Below are 23,404 nucleotides of genomic sequence, written 5' to 3' on the forward strand. Positions count from 1 at the left end.
TATATATATAAATCCCTCTTTGTATATATATGTGTATTTTTCCGTTGGTCGGCCATCACCATTATCATTATAACCATCATAATAATTTTCAGGCCATGTTTTTTCGTGTTTAATCGTTTTATGCCTTTCATTTCACACCTTTGTAAAGTGATCCCAACAATGGCATAAGTCCATTATTTTATTGGACTATCAGTATTAGCTCACTGTTGTCGCATATTTCGACTGAAGATTATCTGATGCCTTGGTTGCAGAAGGTGTTATCTATGGAAGCCGTTTGCATCTTATTCGTATAGAGTTCTTCGTATTACAATAATCCTTTGCCCTGGATATTGCTAAGATATAATAACACATTATTTTTGTTGTTGTATTGTTTTTCCTGCTGTTTTCATTATTATTATTATTATTTATATTACTATATTTATATTATTATTTTTGTTGCTAATGACTCGATATTTACCTTTTATTCATATATATCACATTTATCTTTGAAATCGCCCCCTTACCTCTACCGGGTGGCCGGTTTGGGGGCGATTGAAACGTAGAGAAGAAGTTTGTCGGTGTTATCATGCTATACATCGAATGCACCCCGCGTATTCTGTCTTAGTACCTATGTATATCTGCACAACTTGTGCTTTGTGTGAATATGTGGCTCTGTTTATCATCTTTTATTGTTATCATCATCATCTTCACCTATGTTTGTAGACTCTAATAATAGCAACGGGTTGTTCTTGTTGTTGCTGGGGAGGCTGGTCTTGTCATGAATTTATCTGACGACACAAAACTGATTTGGTATCCCTTTTCACGGTGCTTCGGCGTTTTCTGAAGTTTTGTGTTTCTCAATTACACCCGAGGGCGGATGATATTGCAGGTATATTTACGTTTCTTTTCGCATCTGTGCGTATTTATGTGTATATATGTGTTGTGTTTATGTGTTTAAAAAAGGCCGGAAGATGATCTGCGGAGATGAGATGGGATGGGATGGGATGGGCCCCCACAGGATGTCTCCGTCCATCTTAGGTTCACCTACAATATACTTGATATTTAGTACGTCAAATTGTCGATGTCCTTTATTATTTTTTTACTAAGGCCAGATGTCGGGACCTTTCGAAGATAAAGTAATCACAGAACCGATTGTTCTGTGAAGTAATCAAGTAAGCGGCAAGATATTTTCTACTTGACTAAGTGTGTCACCTTGCACCTTTACTTATAGGCATATCATAAAGAGGCATGATATGCTTGTTACTTCTCGGATGAATGTAACAGGACATGAATCAGCACTCGACACATGGAGGCTGGTCACATATTATGTATCTGCCGAATGACCATCAGATGACCAAGACGTAGTGATCATCAGCTGATGGTGGAATGGCTTATACGCATCATCTTTAACGTTACACGTACACAAAAAAACGGACGTTCTTATGATGGTTGGTTGGTTGGTTGGTTGGTTAGCCCGATCGTGTTTTACAGATTTATGGATTTTGATAACGTTACTCTTAAGCTATAACGAGTTCAGAATTACTTATAGAAGCGGACAATGCCTCTTCGTCATTACGGTTAAAGCGGTTCTTGCTGGGCTATTCGATTGCGGTGACGGTCCAGTAACTGACAGCAGGACCTAGCATTGTTGACCAGAGATTTAAATGTATGCGCACGTGTGTGCTCCCATCGATTTAAAAGAGTGCTGCCAACGTGATCGCGATGCTGACAACTGCTAGAAACGCTTCTTCATCTCGATATCTAGCGCCTATGATAGCACAACGTCGATAGACTTCTTGAACCCAACAGTGTAGCATGACAAAATTTCCTTAGATCATATTCTCTTCTTCTAGTTCTAGGGTGCCTATAATAGTTCAGACGCGTCTGGTAGAAGTCCCACAATAACTTTGACTATTCTTGGGCCGGCGTACCAAAGTAGACTCTCTAATTCGTTCTACAAATGACTAATATTTCATTTCCCAGCCAAGAAGCCTATCGCACAGAAAACCCACATTATAGATAGATACTTATCTCATCTATTCAACCTGGTAATAACAACGCATTCGAGTGTACGACAAAAATACTTAGAAATAACGTTGTCCTTAAGGCTAACCCGCAATAATATTTTACCAAATTTTTTAATAGTAACTTGATTTCTTTTCTTGGAAGCTACCGCATATGCTCAAAGAATACTGTAAAGCTGTACCAAACTTTTTCAATGAAGTGTCAATATATAATAACAATGATAATACTAGCGATTGTTTGTTCAAAAATGAACGCATAATATTTTACAATCCTGGGGGAAAGCTGGGGATGTTCATAAGGAAGGTGCGTTTTAAAATTATCCGCGTAAACAAAGATGGAGAAATCAGTTTACGTTCCCATAGCTCAGGCATGTTCCCAAAATTTAGAAAATAACAAACAAAAAACCATTTAACGCATTGTTATATATATATATATATATATATATATATATAACAATGCGTTAAATGTTTTTTTTGTTTTAGATTATATATATATATATAAAATCGTCGATAAGCCCGTCGATGTAAATTTATAGCTAATTCCCGTAACCCAAATAGAGCTCTGTAAGTCGTTTAGTAACTATTAACTACAAACACGTATGTAGAAATGTATAGACAACTATGAGAAACTACTACTGCGTCAAGTACAGCTGAAGTTGCCTATGTCGTTCAACAGTCATAAACGCGAAATTAATACCAGAGCCGCATCAAAATGATATCAGTAATTGCTGTTAAATGTATGGCACGATCCCATTCGTCTTGGTACTACCTCACCGCTTTGCCTATATATCTTGCCTCTGTGATATGTTTGCGGCATACTTACAGTGCTGTGACTCTAATGAGGTTCGGGGGATCGTCAAAATCAGGGCTGCAACTTCACTATTATCAAAAGATGAACAACGGGCACGTCGGGATAGATCCTCAAGCGTTGGCCGTCCGTCCACCAATTTTTTAGACACTTCCACAGCGTCAATTTATGGGTGACGTCTTGATTGGGTTCGAGTTCCAAATTAAGCTGTCTCGAATACGGCCAACAACAGGACCTCTCCTTAGTCCTCTATAGTGGTTATTGTACCAGCCACCAATGAGAAACTTTAATAGAAAACAAGTCTTTAACATTTGTCAGGACGACACCGTAGCTGTATTTATCGATTTCAGGAGCAAGTATTTTCGGAGAGGTATATTTTGTTTGATCCGATATTTCGCAGCTTGAAAAATTAACTAGTGCAACACTGTGGCTGTCATCGGCCACGATTTGATCAGAACAATGAAAAATATTCAACTCTATCTCTTTCGGCTCCATGATTTGGTTTGCTTACATCCTTCGGAATTTTACTAAAGTCATAGCTAGCAATCCATAAGTTAACTATTTTACATAAAGCTTGAAATTTTTGTTGACTTAGATCGTTTCATCACCTGACGATTTAAGTGAGCTTAACTTAAAGAAGTTGTCCACAAGGCGAAATTCGCTTAATGCTTCTTTTTCTTAAGGTAATCCTCATGAGCCTTCTTGACGATGGCAAGTTTGCTGTTCTCATCCTGGATCGGCAGATCCTTGTATGGAGGGTCTTTTGTGCCATGCACCATGAGCGTCCATTCAAGCACAAATCCTTCAAGGTTTTTTGCAACACTTGGTTTCTCTTGCTTTGTCTGTTTTGTATCGCCTTCCTGAGCGCCAATATGCGCTTCTAGCTGCCAACGCCCCTTCGGGTTTTCGCCCCAAGTATGTGTTGTCATAAACGGCCACTTCGTAAAACCGTCTCTGTGGTCGTCGTCGTGGGGTCGACGGCTCAAAATCATCGACCTGAAACGAACGTTCTTTGAATCAAAATTGCATCGCCGCTAAGCTCTGCCACCCGCTCAACGAACCGAGTTAAATAAATGTTTAAATTTAACGTTTGCTAGCGCGGTTTCGGACGGCTGGCTTTCAGCATGGAACGGATTGCATCCGCGCCAGGTTTCGAACCCATATCACACCCTGCCCTGCAGTTTAGTATTTTAACAAGTCAGTACTGACCCATCACGAATACTATTGTAACTTAGTAGTTTATTTATAATTACTAATAGCGTTTTAAAAAACGACACTCAAGATCAGAACGAAACACTTTGCTGAGCGCAGTCACAAGAGGGCAATGTATCTGAAACGAAGAACATTCAATCTGGAACCTGTACGCAGATTGCGATGAATCGCACCGCTCTGCGTTCAAATGAGATTTTCATTTTAGCTTAAAAAATGGGCGAACCAATCAGTTATTTCCAGAACCTTGTTCGTTCTCTTGGAAAGAACGAGTATGTCCGTTATTTCGGTCGGTGCTTACCGAGTGCCTGATGGCGACACCAAATAGAGGGTAACCTCTCCCCGTCGAGTTGCGTTTAGACTGAGAACAGCCTGTACGTGCTCTATGTAATTCACTTCGGTCTCCTTGCCGGCACATGCGGTTGTCTCAATTTTTATGGTGGCAGAGGAGCCCTCCGTGAAGCGCCTGTGAAGAAATATAATAGCAAGCAATGTAATTTACTTCTGCAAAAAGTCCTCAACGGAGCATCTAACACTGAACAGTTTCTGTTTATTGTTTTAGTATTCTCTTCAAATATAAAGCGAACTCCTTTTGGGATATTTCTTTCTCTTTAGGCGCTGAATGTTTTGAGCGAGATCGCCGTATTGAACAAGAAAGCCATTGTTTTTGCAAAAGCAAACAAAAGCCTTTACCTGGGTGTGCGAACAGCCCCGGCTTCGCAATGGTATCTCGGCGGTACGGTCTTCCACTCAGTTGCCAATGCTACCATTGCTCCTGCATCCATGACCCCATAGCCAAACAAATGGTTGAATTCTAGGCCGACACCGTTCATTTTCCAGTGGAATCGCTTCTTAGCATCGTACAGAGAATTCCGCTTGGACGTAAGGACTGTCAGATGTTGGACGTCGCGCCAAGTCAACTGAGGACTAACGGTTCGAAACGAAGCACACGACAAATGCGCATTACACATACGAAAATTTAGAGGAACGATTGAGATCACTTCATTAATGATTTATTAAAGACCTCTCATAAAACACGTGTTACCGATTTAGGTGACACAAACTCTATTCGTTTGCTGAATGCTGATACAACATTTTGATAATGTATCGGGGTACAGTTTGTTGTTAACAGACGATTGTTGTTAATGAACGGTCAAGTGATTTACTATATTTGTAATGTGGCTAATTTCTAGTTCGACTACATTCAAAGCATCGGGACTAGCAGCGTTCTTGTTGTGCCGTTAACTAGTCCCCAACTAAACCGTAGAAGACGGCGGCGCTTCAGAACAGAATTCCCTTCGAAGACAATCTATTCTGGTTGTGTAGTTGGTCCATTGCGCAGAAACGGAAGTGGCGTTCCAGGATATCTCGGGAAACCAACGCTCACCTTGTGGGCTAAGTAGCAATAGAAAAAAATAATAAAACTAAGACGAACTTAGATATGTAATTTGGTCACCAAGCCTACACGATACTAGGTATCTGTGCCACACAAAAATATTGCATGGGCTTTATTTCTTACTTTGCCTCAAGGGCCAAGGCGAAAACACCGGCAGCCTCAGGAGCGGCAGCTGATGTTCCAGAATGAGTTTTTGTGCACTTCCCATAGAGATCTGTCGTCGCCTGCAATTAAATATATTATAACTATGAAATTAAGTGAAATTATTAATTAAGTGTTGAACTGCAATTATCGGTAATAGAGCAGTTAGCGATTAATTATTTGGCTAATTGATGGGTTACTAAACGCAAAATAACGATCATAGCACTCCAATGGAACAGTATTCTTCAATGGACTTTGTGAAGATTTTCCTATTGCGCAGCAAATGCAGCCAATGACCGCGGATTCTTTTCAAGTGTATTTTGACATAACTTCCTTGCTTCATACGGGAAGCAAGGAAGTTATGTCAACTATAATAATTAACTATTAGATAGATGTGTCGAAACGCTGTTGTGAGTAGCTTATTTTCAACATCATAGCTTCGCCAGCTTGGGGGGCACTTATTGGGGGTCAATCTATTGCCAGACACTCCAGTCCATTGCCCAGACGAGTGTGCCAAGTGCGTATCGGCTGTTGCTATTTATGTATCGTTCGATTTCCCTTCAGCCGCTGTAGTTTTTCATATTCGATGTAATGGATTTGTTTTTAAATCGTTTTTAAATGTATTTCTAAATCTGTAAAACATCTAGTTTGAACATGACGATTCTGCGTGTTAATATTTGTATTCAGTGTAATTAAATTGGTAGTTTGGCTGCACGATAGCAATTTTATTTAATTACCATACTTTATCATACACGACGCTACAGGCGACTCACGGTGCTACACGTCCTGCAATCTTCCTCAGTATCATACAGATTATCCGCCATATTCCGCGAAGATGGCTGAGAAGCCACGGAATTCAAAACCGCCAATAAAGAAAGAAGATACGCATATGGCGATGCATATTTAACGAAGGCATCAGGTTCATCATCACGCTATACGTTTAGCGCAGCCCAGGGGCCACATTGCCACCAGTACGTATAGGGTCAAATGTGGGACCGTATAGTAGTAACTGCGATTAAATTTAAGTATGAGGGCGCCTTCAGTGTTCGATTCTTGCTCCAGTGTGTTTTTATTGGATCCCGACTGAGACCCGGGTAATCAAGCGATTCCCATTCGAAGGTCTCTGTGATGTATGTTTATGCGTGGCGGCCTATCTCCCGTAAACGACTTCTTGTGCGAATGAATGCATTGCTGATTCAGCCCATCGCAACTGGGCGCAGTACTCCCAGTTCTAATGTTGTCACTTGCAACGCTCATCGTTTTCCCATGGTGGGCGTGTCCAACCTGGGTGAAAAGATGGTCCGACGTTTCTACCCCTTACATGGTATAGTACAACTGCCAGCTCTTATGAAGTTACAACGCGGTTTTCGATGGTCGACCGTCTCGAAGTCCGAGAGCCACTTGAGTTAATCGGCGAGCGACTTGCTCGTCTGCTACCTTCGTTTTGATCAAATTTCTAGAATATGCAAACTTTCAACAGAATGGGGAAAAAGTCTCAATTGTTTGCAACTGCGAAGTTTTAGGCACAAGCATCATTGCCAACATTGCCAAACTCCGTAATTGCCCTGATCCAAAGACGTCGGCGACGTATGTTTAACGGAATTGTGGTCTTATTAATTTCTATTACCTGTGGATATTGCTATCAAAAAGCTCGTATTAACCGCTTTTTCCACTAACTCATCTGTCTCACCTGGATCTCGACACTTTACTCCATGGTGCGTATGGCAAGCAGATTGGCAGCCAATCCAGGAATATTTCGACACTGCTATTTCTGCTATATAAATAAATTATTTTTTTAGATTTCGGAATACCTGAAGGAGTCGATTTGTCTATCGTAACGAAATGGAGCTCGCTTAAAAGTTTATGTAGGTGACATTCTTTTCCTGATTTTATTCGGGGTACATCCCGTTACATATAAACTAACATCTGGACTCTATTTATCGTAATAGCAGTTGTTTTTTCTTGTTATTCCAGTATGGTAGAATAATACGTCTTTTACAATATACACACAAAATACAACATCTAATAATAATAATGATGCCTTTACAGAAGCCACAAGGGGACAGGTCCACTCGTGTTTCGAAATGCTTTGCTATTCAGCCCTGTGTAGGCTACAATCGCCTTATCCTAGATATAAATATGGAACCCACTGTGCTTATTAACGGGTTACGGTTTCAGTCAAAGCATTACTTTTGACTTTATAGAAGCAGTGCTTTATGGCTGTACACTGTGCCCCCATCGTAACACGCCCTACAACGATGCAAATGTATCCTACTGCCTCTCAATGTAATCAATTCATAATGAAATCAGTGGTCGTCGCTATTAATTTCCTAGGCAAGCAACAGTTTGGTACAATTAGCTTCATAGGTACTTTTGTATGGTAGTGATGCTATAGAAAGGGCTCAAGGTAACACCCAGTTAAAGCCGCTCATAAAAAGCAGGGAACAACATATGATACAGAGCTATGGTTGGGCGAGATCGCTTATACTACCGAAACGACAACTACTAGGAAAATAGTTTCTGGCAGACGTGAAACAATGTAAAAAAGGAAAATGAAGAAAAATAGGTGACGCGGCTTCGTTTTGTGGCAGGTAATTACCACAGCAAAATATTAGTAAGCATTAGAAAAGAAGAAGGAACCTTCACCTGAAGCTTGGCAAAGGACATCTACCCAAAAACCTTGCCTTTATAAGACCGTCTAAGAAATTCGAGTTGTCTTGAATTGGATCCATTGTATTAGTGATTTACCTACACCTTTATCAGATTGCCCGGAACTGCCAAACACACATACATTTTAAAACCTGCGCTCACCCACACTAACGCTGATCGCCTCACAAAGTAATCCTGCTAGCCCAGCAAACCTCGTAAATTGGTCATTTTGCTCTCACCCATGTTTAGACCCGAACTTAGAACTCTTACCAAATTAACCACTAATGTACCCTGGGGTATGCTTTTCCCTAAGTATTTTCCAATGAGAAGAAGAAAAATGGCAAAAGTGCCTGTACCAGTATTCAGATGTTTTGGTTGAGGGTATACGCGGATGTGGGGAGTCTCGTAAAACTCTGCATTAAATATTTTTGAAAGAAGGTTTGGAGAAGTGGCTGGGTTGCCGATGTTGCAACCTCGTGGGCGCCCCGAGCTCAACTAGAAAGCGAAGCCTCAGTTTAAAATTCAATTATTCTGTGAATTGATTTCGATCTTGTCAATACGAAGACTTGGTGTTTAAAGTGTGTATTTGGGTTATTTAATATTACCGCTAATTAAATGTAGTTTTAGACATACGATGGAATATTTTAAACCTCACCTGAACACGCAAGAGAAGAGTCGCTGAGTATGGATTACCTGCTTGTGAAATATTTTTTTTTTTTATAAAAGCTAAATGTTGAAAAAATGTATGGAAATAGACGCTATTTCTCTATTTTCTATATAGGTCGTTTCAACGTATAATATGAATAGATAATCTAACGGGACAGTCTTTGACGATGGTAAAGCCATCACACCAATCGAATGAACGGTTGGTTAGGGTCGTTAATTTTTTTAGGCAGACAATATTGAGTTCTGGAGTTCACAAGACGAGAGAAAGATACACACTTATCCGTAATGTACAATCATTATCCAGCCGATAATAAAACAATCTGTGAGGCAAGGTCGTTTGTATTTTCTTGAATAACTTTATTATAAGCACAATTTAGATGGCAACATTAAAGCAAGGGAGGGGAGAGGTGTTGAAACGTAGTACGTGCGCAAGAACAAGGTGTTGATGATCTTTTTCTGTGTTTCGAAGAATCAGAGACTGGGCGAGGTCGATGAACGTATATCGATATAAATCGCGTACGTAACACATTTAACAGTAGATTTGTGCATAACGTTGTGTGGCCTGAGGGCCATACGGAGCCTTCACACATGTGTGTTCTGTCTATGAGTCTTTCTCTAATATACGTATGTGTATTTATACTAGCGAAAATAGTAAGTATCTTCATAATGAAATACTAGTAATTTTACTCATATATCATTTGTGTTTCTCATAAAAGCTCATAGGGAGAAGGGGAATATAAGTATCATGTCGTTAAGATTATTAGTTTGTACTTTTGTGTCGTTACTGCTTTATTGATGATTTTGACACGTTCTTTTTTTGTTAATTGTACTATATATATATATATATATATATATATATATATATATATAACAAAATTTAGCCACATCACCAACATACCGTTCGGATCGTTTTATTAATCATCTCAAAAATGAGTAGGCACCCATTATAAACGCTACACGTATGAACGCATAACTTTCTGCCTCACACATGTCATCATACAGCCCTGTATTCGTTAGATCGGTTTAAATACTCTATATTATGGTAATCCTAGTGCATAATTTTTAACAAGTGCAACGCGGAAACAATTGTCCGCATCACCGATCCAACGCTTGAGTTTGTTTTTAGAGGTCAGAGCATAGCCAAAAGTTTCAACTCAGCATTTCGTATCTTACACAGTAAACCTATTTATCTTAAAGATCAACATAGATTGAGATGGAAACTTTCAGTATTTGGATGTTAGGTTTAATAAGCTTTAAGCGTTTATCCTTAATGGACCATCCTTTGGGGGTATGGCTTGGAGGTAGTCTATATCGGATAAATACAACGGCACCACAGAGATGCATTGCACCTCACAATAAGGTTTAGGCATAAATCAAACTTACCACTCCGGTATGAGGATCTTTCGCGCCATTGGAGAACGTCGATGCAAGAGTCGATGAACAACTCTCATCATAATGAGCATTTTCTCCATTGTTAATAGCCGAGTTAATACTGACTGTCCACATCGAGGCCGCGTATCCGTCGCAGTTGCAGTCGTCTTCCTCGCCACCGTCTCCGGAAGCCCACACGTAGATGTTGCCCAGACCACGACGTCCCTTTATAATGACGAACGAAACAACAATATTCCAATATTTGAACAAATGTCTAAATACAACCCGGTCATAACACAACGCTTTCTTGAACATAAGGCATCTATCTGGTCTTTCGAGGACGCACAGTAAATCGTTATAAAACGCATGGACTGACATGGACACTGCAATACGGAGTGATAGAATGGACTGCTCACGGTTTCTTGTACCAATCGCTAATTTATCACTATTCAATAGTAAGCAAACTATAGTCAATGTATTGCTGGCTTCGCTTTAATCCGTAGGTACTATTCTCCCTTTGTCAATCCATAGTGCTCTTTATGCACGAGGAATTGCTAACAAGCCCGAAAAAATTGTGGCAAAGGGTTCCTCGATCTATTGGCCCTTGCCGATAGGTCGGACTGCCACTCGCATTATCCTGCATTAGCAACTTAATAAAGACCTAATAGTAGTTTTTTTTTAACGTATAGATCGTTCGATAGGATATCTGGACAAATCGAAATGGCCCTAACTGGTGCGTCGTGGGTGCTAAGGCAAATATGCCAATAGCACTTGTCGGATTCCAGAAATCCTAGTGGCACCTCGATAGGATAGCAAATTCTGAGTAAGCAGAGCTGAGATTCTCTTTGGCTACGACAGTATGACGACGTCGTACTAAATTTGGAAAGAATGTAAATCTCATGAGCATCAGAGACACTCTGACTTAGATCATTTTTGCAGCGGACAATAAACAGTGTACGAGCTGGAAGAGACACAACAATGGTTCAAGTTCGGAGAGTGCCAACGTACTCGTTCTGTGTATGTGGGCTGCAGTTGTTAGTAGATTAGTGTAATATCTCATAACGACTTACTTCATTAACGCCTCGGACAATTGCGCGCATGGTAGCATTGCGCGGTCCGTCTACAGTCTTGCCATCGTCGGTAGGGCCCCAAGACGCCGAGTAAATGTCAATCAGGTGGGGCTCGTGACCCATCGAGTTGGCTTCGATGAGATCAGTCATGTATGGTTGGTCCAACATTCGAATGCCAGCCACCTGGAAAATGTCCGTAACAGCCCATTTACAAACGACTCTCATAACGAAATACAACTGTCACTGCGCGATGGTGACTCTAATTTTTTTGTTCACTTCGGTCTACTTGTACGATTGCATGACGCTCACTAGTTGAATGCTGTGTTATTCTATAGGTAATTACATACTCTGCTTATGAAAGCTAGTGAGTCCTCAGCTTCTTAGGGAAGCAACATTTATGGGCACTGTATCAACATTGTTAATCACCTTCGAATTATAAGCAACTCCGACACCGCAAACACCGTTATCCCGTTTAGCGGCCACTTCGCCAGCACATCGGGTGCCGTGCGAATTGAACCAGTCATCTGTATAGCGGGGGTAAGGGAACGGATCGTTCCCAGAGAAATCGTACGAGGCACGCGCATTCTGAAATAGAGAGTGCGTATAGGTGGGGCATCTTTTAACGAAAGGTAGACAAACTTGGGATACATATTCCTCTACATTTTTTATTCCTGACACGATACGGACCCAGATTGAGGGTATCATATTCTATTTTCCACCGTTATCTGTTGTCTTTTCGTTCGACAGAAGCGTTCTTTGCTTCTCAAAGCATCTACGGAAACAACGGCTTTTACGTGTAGTATTTTCTTGCGGATAGGTGTATATGCAAGATCATAAAAGTCAGTTATGGTAGAAGAACCACGTCATACAGAGTGTGAGTTTGTTGAACGATATTCATTTCTCGAAGTGCCTACAAGGGGTTCAGGATATAAAGAACGTGTACTACTTACGTAATTGTCTCTGAGGTCCGGATGCATATAATCGACTCCGTCGTCCATAATCGCTGTTGTTACGTTTTTACCGGTGAAACCTTGTGCCCAGGCCGCTTCCACGTTCAAATCGAGGCGGGGTTTACCACCATTCTGACCGACGTTTTTCTGTAGTTCAAGTGCAACGAGATTTCATAAACAAATCAACTCTTAATAGTATTTGACTGTCGTGTATAAATAGAAACTCACCACATCATTTTGCATGTACGCAAGTCAAAATGGCTACCTATTTCAAAGCCTTTCAAACTGTAGTACACCCCCTCCCCCCTGAGTCGCTTAACGTTTGAAGGCAAAGAAGCAATTTTGGTTAACGTCTTAAATCTTAAAGACGACTAGAAGGCATATTACCTAGAGCATAGCGTGGCTTGAGTATTTATGTTGAATTGTTTAGAAATAAAGGTCACACCTTGCGCATTTTCGAGCTAATACGGGAACAACTTCATTCGCCTTCAAAGTTCCGACCGTCTCTAAGGGTAAATGATGTTTTATTTCCTTGGCGTTAATCAACATTGAGCTTCATCTTTAGCTTGAACTTACCTAATGGTCGCATAAATTTGAAGCAATAGAAAAAATGGATCTTTATGGAAAGTGTGCATGCACCCTGAGATGATTAGTGCTGAAACTTCTGGTGTTTTCGAGTTATTCATTTGTCCAAGTTGGCTAAGCTGCATTGAAACATAAAAAACAAATTTGCTAACTCAGACAATAAAAGCCATTTCGCCGCTGACGAAATCTGTCTGAATGATAAAGAGGCTCTATGTTCTATTTATATAAATTGGTCCCTCTATCAGTACTTAACAGAGCCTAACTATTATCTACTATCAGATTATATGGCTTTCAACCAGTTTATTTCACTGAAATCCTCCATCCTTAGTAATTACTTATGCTATTCGCCGTAGATTTAGAAGGCATTTTTCTCGGCACAGAGGTTCTTTTGTCCAATGCGTTGTTGTTTTGTTCCGTTAGGTTCCCTTTAGCATTGTGCGGATTAGCTAAATCCGTGCTGATACACGTGTCGTACGTACGGATATGTATATCGTAGCACCTATTTTTAAACATTCCCGCCTTCTTTTTGTATCCCCCAAGATTATGCGGACAGGGATATATACGTAGCAGTTGGAAAGTCATAACAAAATCGAAAGGGGTGTTCTGTTTTTTTTGCTTGATGTTAACAATACTTCCTACATTAGCTAACAGCTGCTATAGCCGAGTAGTATGCATTGGTTTAGAACCAGTTAACTGCTCTATTTTGGTTACAAACAGCGAGTAAATTGCCAGTTTTTACGACCGTAAGCGAAAAATCATATTACGTTGTTTAGGCTTTTAAATACGATCTCCGATGCTCTTGTCTTTTAAGGGAGCATTTAAGATAGATACGTCGCACTTATAGCTTATCCTTCCACCAAGCCTTTTTTATACTAGCTGCCTTTCTAAACGTTGGTTTATGCGTGACGGCAGGCCGTAAGGCCAGCAGTTGCGGGGGGGGGGGGGGAGTTGGTCTTATTAGGCGGGTGCTGCACATGGCTGTTCGCAAGGGATAACGATCTTGCCAGATCTCGACGGTAGTATTTCCTTTTTTTTTTCGGTCCTATTAGCAACGTCATTATTTAGACATCTTGTTATTAGTTTATATTTATCGCTGTACTACATTAGTCAAATAGCCCTACAGTGTGTACATCACCTACTCTTGTGCCTTGGGCTTTTCGTTAAGTTTACGGATAGGCGTCTTAATTTGGCCATGTCTATTGTAGTCTCTATCGAACCGCCTATCCTAGGCTAAACGATTAGGGCTGGGGGAAACCGCTCAATTATTTTAGCATCTGCTTTGCGTAAGCTTATCAAGATCAGCTTACCGGGTAAATATTTTGTGGAAGTAAGCGGTCTAGCCAGGAAAGCATTCATAGCAGACCATGTTTGCGAATATTACTGGAACTGCTTTCATACATCGTACGGAAGACGATACCACTAGGAAAATTAAACCATAATAATGAAGGAACATGTGCTTTGTCCGAGGAGGCTGGCCTTTTACGTTCCGTGAAAGCAGAATTATGTGACAGGTTTTGCCTACAAGCACTACAATGACGGGTGATGACAACGACATGTCGGGGGTCGTAGCTAGTTTTGGCATACGTGCCGATTGTGGAACACGATATTTTCAATTAAATCACTGTTTGTCGTTATGGATGATAGCCAATGAATTGATGATTCTTTGTTGAAACGGCTATACAAGAGGGGGTGCTTGGCAATCTTGTCGTAACTATTAATCTAGAATCACAATTCATTAAACCTTGAACAGGAGTACTATAAAAAATAATTGGATTATATCGTAAAGGACGACATGATCCAAATAAATATAACCATATAACTAGGTAGGATTTATTCAATTCTGTTTTTGATCGGCCTATCTCAGACCATTTTCTTCCTTTTTTGCGCGATAAACACCAATTTCTTTCTGAGCAGCTATTAGAACAAATGTGACAATATGGGTCAGACCCATTTTCGCAGAACAGTGAATTCTAGAAAAATGTACAAAATAACACCTGTTTGATGTTATCATATGAAATAAAAGCATATCAGATTCGAAAAGCTCATTGTGCTTAAACGAGCAAAGCCACATGATGTTGCGCGTATTTCGATAAAACTGGAACATTTCTTCCTTGGTAGTATATTTGCCCGCTCAGTGAATGCTTGCCCCATCATCGTCCAACTACATTTCACGCAGCCACACTGTTTGTCTGATGTCTGGTATAATTTATAAAATACTGTTATGTTATACAAATTTATACAATTACAAATAATTGCTAAACGGCGTAATGGAATAGTAAATGTATGGGCTTTGCCGTCCAGCCTCGAGTTGATCTCTAACCATTTTGTTTTGTCTACTGAAGTAGCGAATAAAAGATGGGCGCCTCCATAGCGAAATATCCGCTCACTTTACGAAGGGAGTTTCATACTTCAACCTCACAATCTCGACGCACTTTAGCAATACGTCAATAGCATTGAACTCTGTCTTCTACAGACATTCGAGTCGACACCATATTAACATTGTTTCGATAAAATGTATCGCATACGGCAATAAAGTCACACCAGATATATATGTATATGCTTGGCCGATCAACTAACTTAGCCGGCATCGGTCAACTTTGCAACTTCCATGAACGTTCAACGTAAAAAAATTCCTGAAGAATCCATAGCACTAGCAAGATTTATCTACAACAATCATGAATCTGTACATATATAGCCAAGAAAACATAATTTGGTGGTAAAAATTGAAAACTATGTACTTACTAGGTACCACTGAAAGGGAAAATATGGGTCAGTGGGTTCGTTCTGGTATTGTTGTTGAATTTGTTCAAGGACGGCTAGCCGCAGTCTATTATAACCTCGTTTTGTTCGATGGAACCCCGCTTGCTGGATGGCGTGTTGCACCTGAAAAAACAGACCAAGTCGCAGCGTGGAAACAACTTTTATTTGCCATTCTTCCACATCGTACTTTATTGAGATCTAACATACCGCTTGTCTGAAAGCGGTCGAATTACCTTATAATGCTTGAACACCATTACCTTTTTCGGACAGCAAGCTTTCTATTCGTATTAAGTAGACAGAGCCACATGATACGCACACGTCATAAAATTAGAAGTTCCGAATAGAATCATCACTAGCATACCTAGTTGGGCTGGGACCTTATCTCGATGGCAGAGGGTCCCAGCAGTTGTATGCGTATAAAGAACATTAATGGGTATACAATAGATAATCTAGGTCGTTTCTTCACAAAAAATTTCCAACAAAGGCTGTTCCCATAGCTAGATCTACATCTATTTAATATAGTACGTGTGCTGATGAACGCACTTTCCGATTATTCAAGCTACAGCTATCTCTAAGCTTGCCTCGATAGGGGCGTAATGAGCGATCTTTGCAATGGGACGTATTATTGAGGACTTCTTTTTTAATTTATTCTTCAAGTTCTCCTCAGTCTTAACTCGGACTTGCTATCTTATGTTATTTGGAATGTGTAGAACCTTTCGTGCGGTACCGGATCAAAGGAGATACAGAACAATTATTTATATAAAATAATGGCATATATTATTTTACAGACCAATTCAGTATTTCACAGATTACTGATACAAGTAAGTATTCAAGGCGGCAGTAAAATCGTACACCGTGTTCTTCTTGAAATGCTGTTTTTTATATATATTCAGCTGGAAATATTAGGCAACGACAATGTGCTTGCTTACAAATCTAGGGAACATTTGAAGTAGCCTAGGTCTTAGATTAAGTCGTCGCGATAGCTTAGTGGGTAACTTATTTGCGTGCTAATCTTAGGGACACATAATGGCCTCGATTCGAACCCGGGCGTACACAGAGAGTACGTTTCGTGCTGGGGATCAGCGACCTGCCAGAATGCCTACATTGAGGTTTGAGAACGAGCGGTTAATGCAATTCGCCAAACATAAAACTTTGGAACCCTAGAGCAAAACATTGCTCCCCAATGAAAACTTCTCCGTAAAAAAAACTATATGTATATATATACATTTTGCTTGTTTGTCGAGTAAATGAGTCGCACAGTTGTCGTCACCCATCATCGTAGCTCTATTGAAGGTCTACATAACGTACGTGTCATTCACAGGCTAATACACGTGGGTTTAAGCTCTCACTTAGCAGTCATCCTTCAAATTGTTCAGTAGCGATCGGTAAGAAATGCAGGAAATCTTACGCGAATGGACTGGTGTTTATCCTGATGACTATTTTTATCTAGATCTAGGTAGATCTAGTGAATAATAATTGCATTCTGTCAAATGGGCTAGCTTCCAATAATGATAATGACGAGAGGGCTCTAGCAAATTAATACAACGGTCCCATATGCCGATCAGTACTCATTAGTTCCCATCCGAAGACCTCTTCCGTGATATCTAGCAGGCAGTTGGGTCGATACCAGTCAGAAACTATGGTAACACTAATATGTCGTAGAACAAAGTGATATGTACAGCCTTTAGCATAGAGGAGAAACGTACGCGCACGTGATGGGGTCGATTCGCACGCGAGGGCAATTTAATGACGTTGCTATACTGATACCAATGTCAGAATGTGACTTAATATTATAAAAATAAGAAAAAAAAATTAGCGCCTAAGTATTTGTCTGCAGAAACTATTTGGTGGTCGAGAGAATCCTTTAGAAGGAACTGCGTCTGTGAACATGTACATCGATGGTTGAAGTAGCAGTAGAATAGATAGTTACTTACAGGTTTTTCAAGGCTTCGTTAGGTACAAGGGTTAACTTCTTTTGTACATTCTCGTTGTAAATTGGCTTTGCATATTATATATACGGGTTCCGAAAACCGAAATTCTGGAAATAAATGAAAATAATAATAATAATGAACTCGTACTTGGTTTTGCCAAGTCAAAATACAGTCTAGTGATCAATGGCGAAAGCTATACCATTCCTGAATCTATTGGCTGATAACTAGCAACCGTGTTGGAACAAGAGGCTTTGAAAACGGCAATTAATATTGTTTTTTAAAATGTTGCTATTTAAACGTTAGCGACTGCTCTGAGAGTCGACTATCCCCTCTCGCTTTGCCGTTATTCTGGGGGTTATCAAGCCAGACCTGTCTAACCTTGGGGAAGTCAGTAAGCCTCTCGGAGGAATTTCATTTCTATTAGCTCGGGTAAATACTATTATATATAGTTCGTAACCTGCTTCACCTTTAAGCTGTATACAGGTCTAAATCAGTCGTCAGCTGCGATACAATGTCCTGACACCTATTCATTTCGTCAAACAGAGCCAGCGATAAAACGAAGGGACGCATCGAACTGGTAAAATCCCAGCTCCACTTTTTGACCTGAGCTTCCACAGTGATTATTGTGGCGTTCACTGTAGATACGAATGAAACAAACAACAGAATTTAACACAAATTCACGATTCAAAAGTCTAGGTACGGTTTCGGTCTCTGCAACATAAAGATTTGTTGTAGAGTGATTATAATAGTCTAGAATATTCTTTAGCTGAAAATTGTCCCAATCTCTCATTTTAGTTTCGAAGCAAAATTAAATTTAGATGTCAGAACTTAGCAAATGCCCTAGTCACAATGGGAGTATTCCTAACCTTTAAATCCGTATCGGCAGCTGGCCATCTATCGCCGCACACGCCTATATTTTGTAAGCTAGATAGGCCGAAAGGACAACAAGCTCGACAACGAATCGTAACGCGACCCGAAGAGTCACCTTGATATCGCATACATTTGATGCCGGCTTATCTAACTAGCATCGCTACGATGTGCGCAGTTACAACAAGAATTAGGGTATCTTACGACAGCGTACTCCCAATGAAATGACAGCATCATCTCTTACACTACCCCTATATATATATATATATATATATACATATACATGTATGTACTGAAGGAGCCCGAGGGCTTCGGTCCGCTTGTGTTTTGTGTTGACCGTTTTAATTAATCTGATCCGTTCGTATAGGCTAACGAAAACTATATATCGGGTATACATTAACAATTATCCCGTTGCAATTACGCTACTCCACCTAAGCCGTTACTCCTCTGTAATTATTTTTACAGCCTGTTCTAATATGTTCTCCAGTAGGCTTAGCCGACTCTAAATTTGTCTTCCCCATGTTATGCTGGCCTTCGGTACAGTCCCACGACGTGATTACGGGTTTTGTCGGTACGTACGTAAATAAAGTTGGCCGTCGGCTGACCTTTGAGGCACGCACGCGAATTAAGTCGGCCAAATGCTAAGTCAGCCAATTTATTGATTACGTTTTTAGGCCGTCATAAAAACTTGAAAATGTCTAATGTGCTTTTTTTGCAATGAGAAGTTGCGCACATAATAAATTAAATAAAAATGTTATAAACATTTTGCGATGATTTAAAATGATATATTGACTCCGTTCCTAAGACGTCACCGGAGCTAAAATAATTTATCATAGCTTTTCTCATAAATAGTTACATTTATTTATTTGACATTTTGGAATTCTTCTCTAAAAAGTAATGCGGAAAAATTTTTCACGAAAATTGACTTTAAATTCGTCTCACATCTGATATTTATTTAAAAATTGGCTTAAAAAATGCTCGAGGCATATTTTTCACTTCCCATTGTTACGCAGGTAAAGCATTGCGGCCAATGGAGTTGTCACTAAAAATAGCAGTTTTTAGATATACGTACTACGTTTTTGATCCAGTTTGTCGAGACCTATCGCTTGGCGCTGAGGAAAACCTTCTCTTACGTAGAATATGTTATGTTTTTATGTCTCATATGATATTTTCCGAAATCGAAAACTGAGCTCTAGGTACATCGGATTTCGATTCAGTTCATAAAAAACTTCCCGTTGATAACACGAAATAACTTCTGTACATAGACTTCCATGTAAAAAAAAAGTTAATTCCAGTGTCATTACGCCGAAGTATTATTGCAAGCTATGGAAAAACCTATTTGATTTATACTTGTTCCTAAAAAGCACTGGGAAACTAGTTTCATCCCAATGTGCCCGAAGCGAACCCCTCCACTGGGCTTATGACCGTTCCCATTTTTGACCAGAATATCCATTTTAGGTATAGGGACGTTTATTGCCTTTTTGCTCAACTCATGGAAATCACTTATTGGCATCAAGAGAAAAAACCCTCACATAGAACAAATTTTTGCGTTACGGTGGCAATTAAACTGAAAACTGAAGTTTGCGTACAAATCCACCAATTGTATTTTAGTTCAGCGAGGACTGTCACTTTGCAACAACAATGACTCCTTTTTTTACATAGACCTCCGTGCAAACATTCAGCTATATTTTGTCAATAGGATAAAATTCCCATAAAGAGCTAGCAAAAAATAGTCTACCTCAACCTGTACAATATTCCCATAAACATGTACAAGAGAATCTTGCAAGAGACACCAAAAAAAAACGACGAAAATTGGCCAAATTAACATTACGCTTTACGAACTGCCTTCATGAAAAAATATCGGGTTTATCCTTCTGTCACGGATGGCCCCCTATCTATAAACGATCTGCGAAAGATCAGTTTAATACGACCACCTTGAGGGTTTGATTTGGGTTGGACCAGCAGGCACAAAGTTTTCCACTATATATAAAAAGTACATATCTAACGTAGTTGTTTGCAAAACTGGAGCACAAAAATGTTTTTTTTTTTTTTTCTATATTTTTCCTAATAGTAGAGTAGAAAAAAATAATGTCCGTTTCGTATAATCCTTACCCTAAAAAGTAAGGGAATGTGCTATAAATTTCAGTTGTTTCAATAGGTTTGGCGCATTAGATTGGCACCTGTGCGACACCGTTATGGACATTGTTGTATTTACGCCTGTCTTGACTTGTTTGTACTCGATGGTATTTACATATGTTTTTTTCCCTATTCAAAATGTCCATTTAATGAAACCCGCTATTCGTTTAGTGGATCGAAATTTTAATGGTATATTTGGCAGTGGGAGACGTTTGCAAGTCGAGGTGCAATTTGCTTTGTTTTAAAATAGCCTACCAATGTAAGGCTAAAGCCTAAACGTGTATGTGATAAGTTTCACAAATCGGGAAACTTTTCTAATCTGAAACAGGGAACTTATGACCCTGTGACTAACGATGGGAGCAACTCATGAATCGATCATTTTCTCATAAACAGCAGCTGAGCAAACTACTATTCATCAACAGAGAAGGTATCATCCGGCTTAAGACGTGTTTGAAAGACGTAAAAATGTTTATTTGCGTTCCTCAGAGGTAATCGGGCCTTGTACTTAGACGCGATCTGTAGGAAGCTGTTTCATTTTCAGGACTGCCTACCATACAAAATCTTCTAGGCTGAGAGCACGTTTATCTGAAATGGCAGCCTTTATTTGTCTATAACGCAGCGTTAATTTTTCTCGTAAGCTAGCGGAGCAATAATTAAAAGCCGAATGTGATGTCAAACAAAAAGTCCATTCGTATCGCTTGTTAAGGGGTGAAGCTAGCTGGTGCTGTTCCATAGCGATAGGCACCATTTGACGAAGCAAAGGTGGAACACCTAAATTAAAGCTAAATTTAAACAGCCATAGAATACGGTATTAAAGGCTTCATTGATTCGTGTCGCTCACATAATCGCGCCTTTTTATTCAGGTTAAATATTACCTTCTACACGGTTATTTTTAAAGTTGTCGCTCGAATATTCTAAAAAAAAAAACGATGAAATTTAGCGCCACATCGTAATATTTCATTCCATAGATGCAACTTGACGTGCATGAAAGCATCCATGTGCAAACTTTCTATCATATATATAAAAAAAAAATCTCATATATATATATATATATATAAATCCATGCTTTACTATTTTGAAACTATGTTTTGATCGATGTCTTTTTCTAGGGACAAATAACAAAGTCGAATAATTCGTACAACGTCCGATAATGAAGAGTCGCTGTGGTATCTTCAGTCACAATGGAACAACCTTTTTGCCGGAAAAGTTCGATTCATAGCTATTGAACCAGGAACGACATCGAAATGGTATCGTCCGGTAGCTCGTGTAGCTTCATCTAACCCATGGGTGCAAAAACTACATACATCTACATAATGTATCCAACGACATTGGAGGTTATGATATACTAGGCATATATATCCCTATTTCGCCTCTGATATATTATTTATCTTGATACGCAAGCGTATCAACCGTAACGTTGATTGTTTGAATTGCAGTTCCAACAAGCTTCGACGCGCATTCCCTATAAAGGTTGAATGATTTCCTTTTTGAGTCCGAATAACAGATTCTGTATTTCCTAATCGAAAATAACGAACATCCATTATTGTATAGACGAAGAGTGTAAACTTCGTAGGGTTCGGGACGGTTACGAGCGGCTGTCTGTTTTGCAGTACCCATTAGATGGATCGTTGAAAGTTATCCTTTTCTTGTCGTCCGTTCGTTTAGTGCAGATGAAAGCCGCCTTTCGAATTTACCGAAGCACGTCCAACCTTGGCCGAGCCCCTGGGTGCCTTAAAGCGTGCCGTGAAAGAAGTTCTCTTGGGAAGTTAGCGCTTGTACACAGTGCTAGAATTGCCTACGCCTGTTTTGGTAACGCACTCGATATAACCTAGCATACGAATGAATCAATTTCGAGAAACTAGAAAAGTTCAGACCAGATCCTATCCCAAACAAGTGGCTTTGCGGTGTCAGAAATGATATACAACTGATCCGTCGTGCGATTGAAAGCAGAAGCGATCACATCAGCTCCTTCTGATAGCCGCTGTCAAAGATTTGATCATTTAAACGGGTGACAGCAGTGACGTCGGCACTGTGGCCTATGCCGTAACGAGGTTTGATAATAAATAAATAGCATGCACCAGTATATCATAACAAAGGTAATATGCATTCATTCTATGTAAGGATGCCCCCAACCGACAGCTGTGAAGCACGAAATCGATTGCCATTTGTTGTATGCGCGGAGAATTCACTTACGTCGGGATGTGTTTTGAGAGACCTCATATGGCCAACACTTCGTCGAGCACGGGCATGAGGTATGGACCGGTGCATAAAATGGTACTCTCGAGCTGAACCAACCACCTGTAATAGAAAATGAAGAACAAATTATCATCACTAATACCCCGTTACTTCGTTTAGTGTAGTTGCGAACTTGGCATTACTCGTATAGAAACATGAATTATCCCAAAAGTGGGCTCATAATCCTTCAGTGACACCTAAGGCTAATTCGAAATTGTTACCGCATCCTGCACAATTTCGGATCGGTACTTGCACACCTTAGAACTTTTCTTCCAAATCACTTTTCACATTCTACGCTAATATTACATTTGTATTTAGCGTCAAGTCGAATGATCTCAGAGAGAACCCTTTGACACCTGATTGTTATATCAGGGGCTTATTTTATACATTAATAAAACGACTTCGTACGATATCACTTAACTTGTTTTCAGTAACGTCGAAAGTCAAGAACGTGCTTTTACGAGCAGAACGTAACTAGAGTATACATATAAGCACGCTCTAGAAGAGCGCCATACCGTTCTTATTGTTCGTATGCTTCGTTATATTGTTTCGATTTCCCATATTTGCCCGCGTCCTTCTGATATCATCAGGTGACCAATTTGACGGTTAGCCTATTCACATATGTTT

At 39.9% G+C, this 23,404-nt stretch overlaps 1 protein-coding gene across 1 annotated transcript in view; it reads right to left on the bottom strand.

Annotated features, from left to right (window-relative positions):
• Positions 1-3,114: 3,114 nt before the first annotated feature.
• amon (prohormone processing protease amontillado) overlaps positions 3,115-23,404 on the bottom strand; it is a 36,547-nt gene continuing 16,257 nt past the window's right edge. Inside the window, exons 2-11 of the mRNA XM_022832381.2 lie at positions 22,736-22,840; positions 15,591-15,731; positions 12,264-12,410; positions 11,740-11,898; positions 11,314-11,496; positions 10,256-10,468; positions 5,540-5,640; positions 4,714-4,947; positions 4,322-4,486; positions 3,115-3,807 (exon numbers count right to left, since the gene is read on the bottom strand). Coding sequence (XP_022688116.1) covers positions 3,474-3,807; positions 4,322-4,486; positions 4,714-4,947; positions 5,540-5,640; positions 10,256-10,468; positions 11,314-11,496; positions 11,740-11,898; positions 12,264-12,410; positions 15,591-15,731; positions 22,736-22,840 — 1,782 coding nt within the window. The 3' untranslated portion in view covers positions 3,115-3,473. The remainder of the gene's footprint in view (positions 3,808-4,321; positions 4,487-4,713; positions 4,948-5,539; positions 5,641-10,255; positions 10,469-11,313; positions 11,497-11,739; positions 11,899-12,263; positions 12,411-15,590; positions 15,732-22,735; positions 22,841-23,404) is intronic.

This window comes from Varroa jacobsoni, unplaced genomic scaffold (assembly GCF_002532875.2).
Source record: "Varroa jacobsoni isolate VJ856 unplaced genomic scaffold, vjacob_1.0 scaffold_389, whole genome shotgun sequence".
Lineage (NCBI taxonomy): Eukaryota > Metazoa > Arthropoda > Arachnida > Mesostigmata > Varroidae > Varroa > Varroa jacobsoni.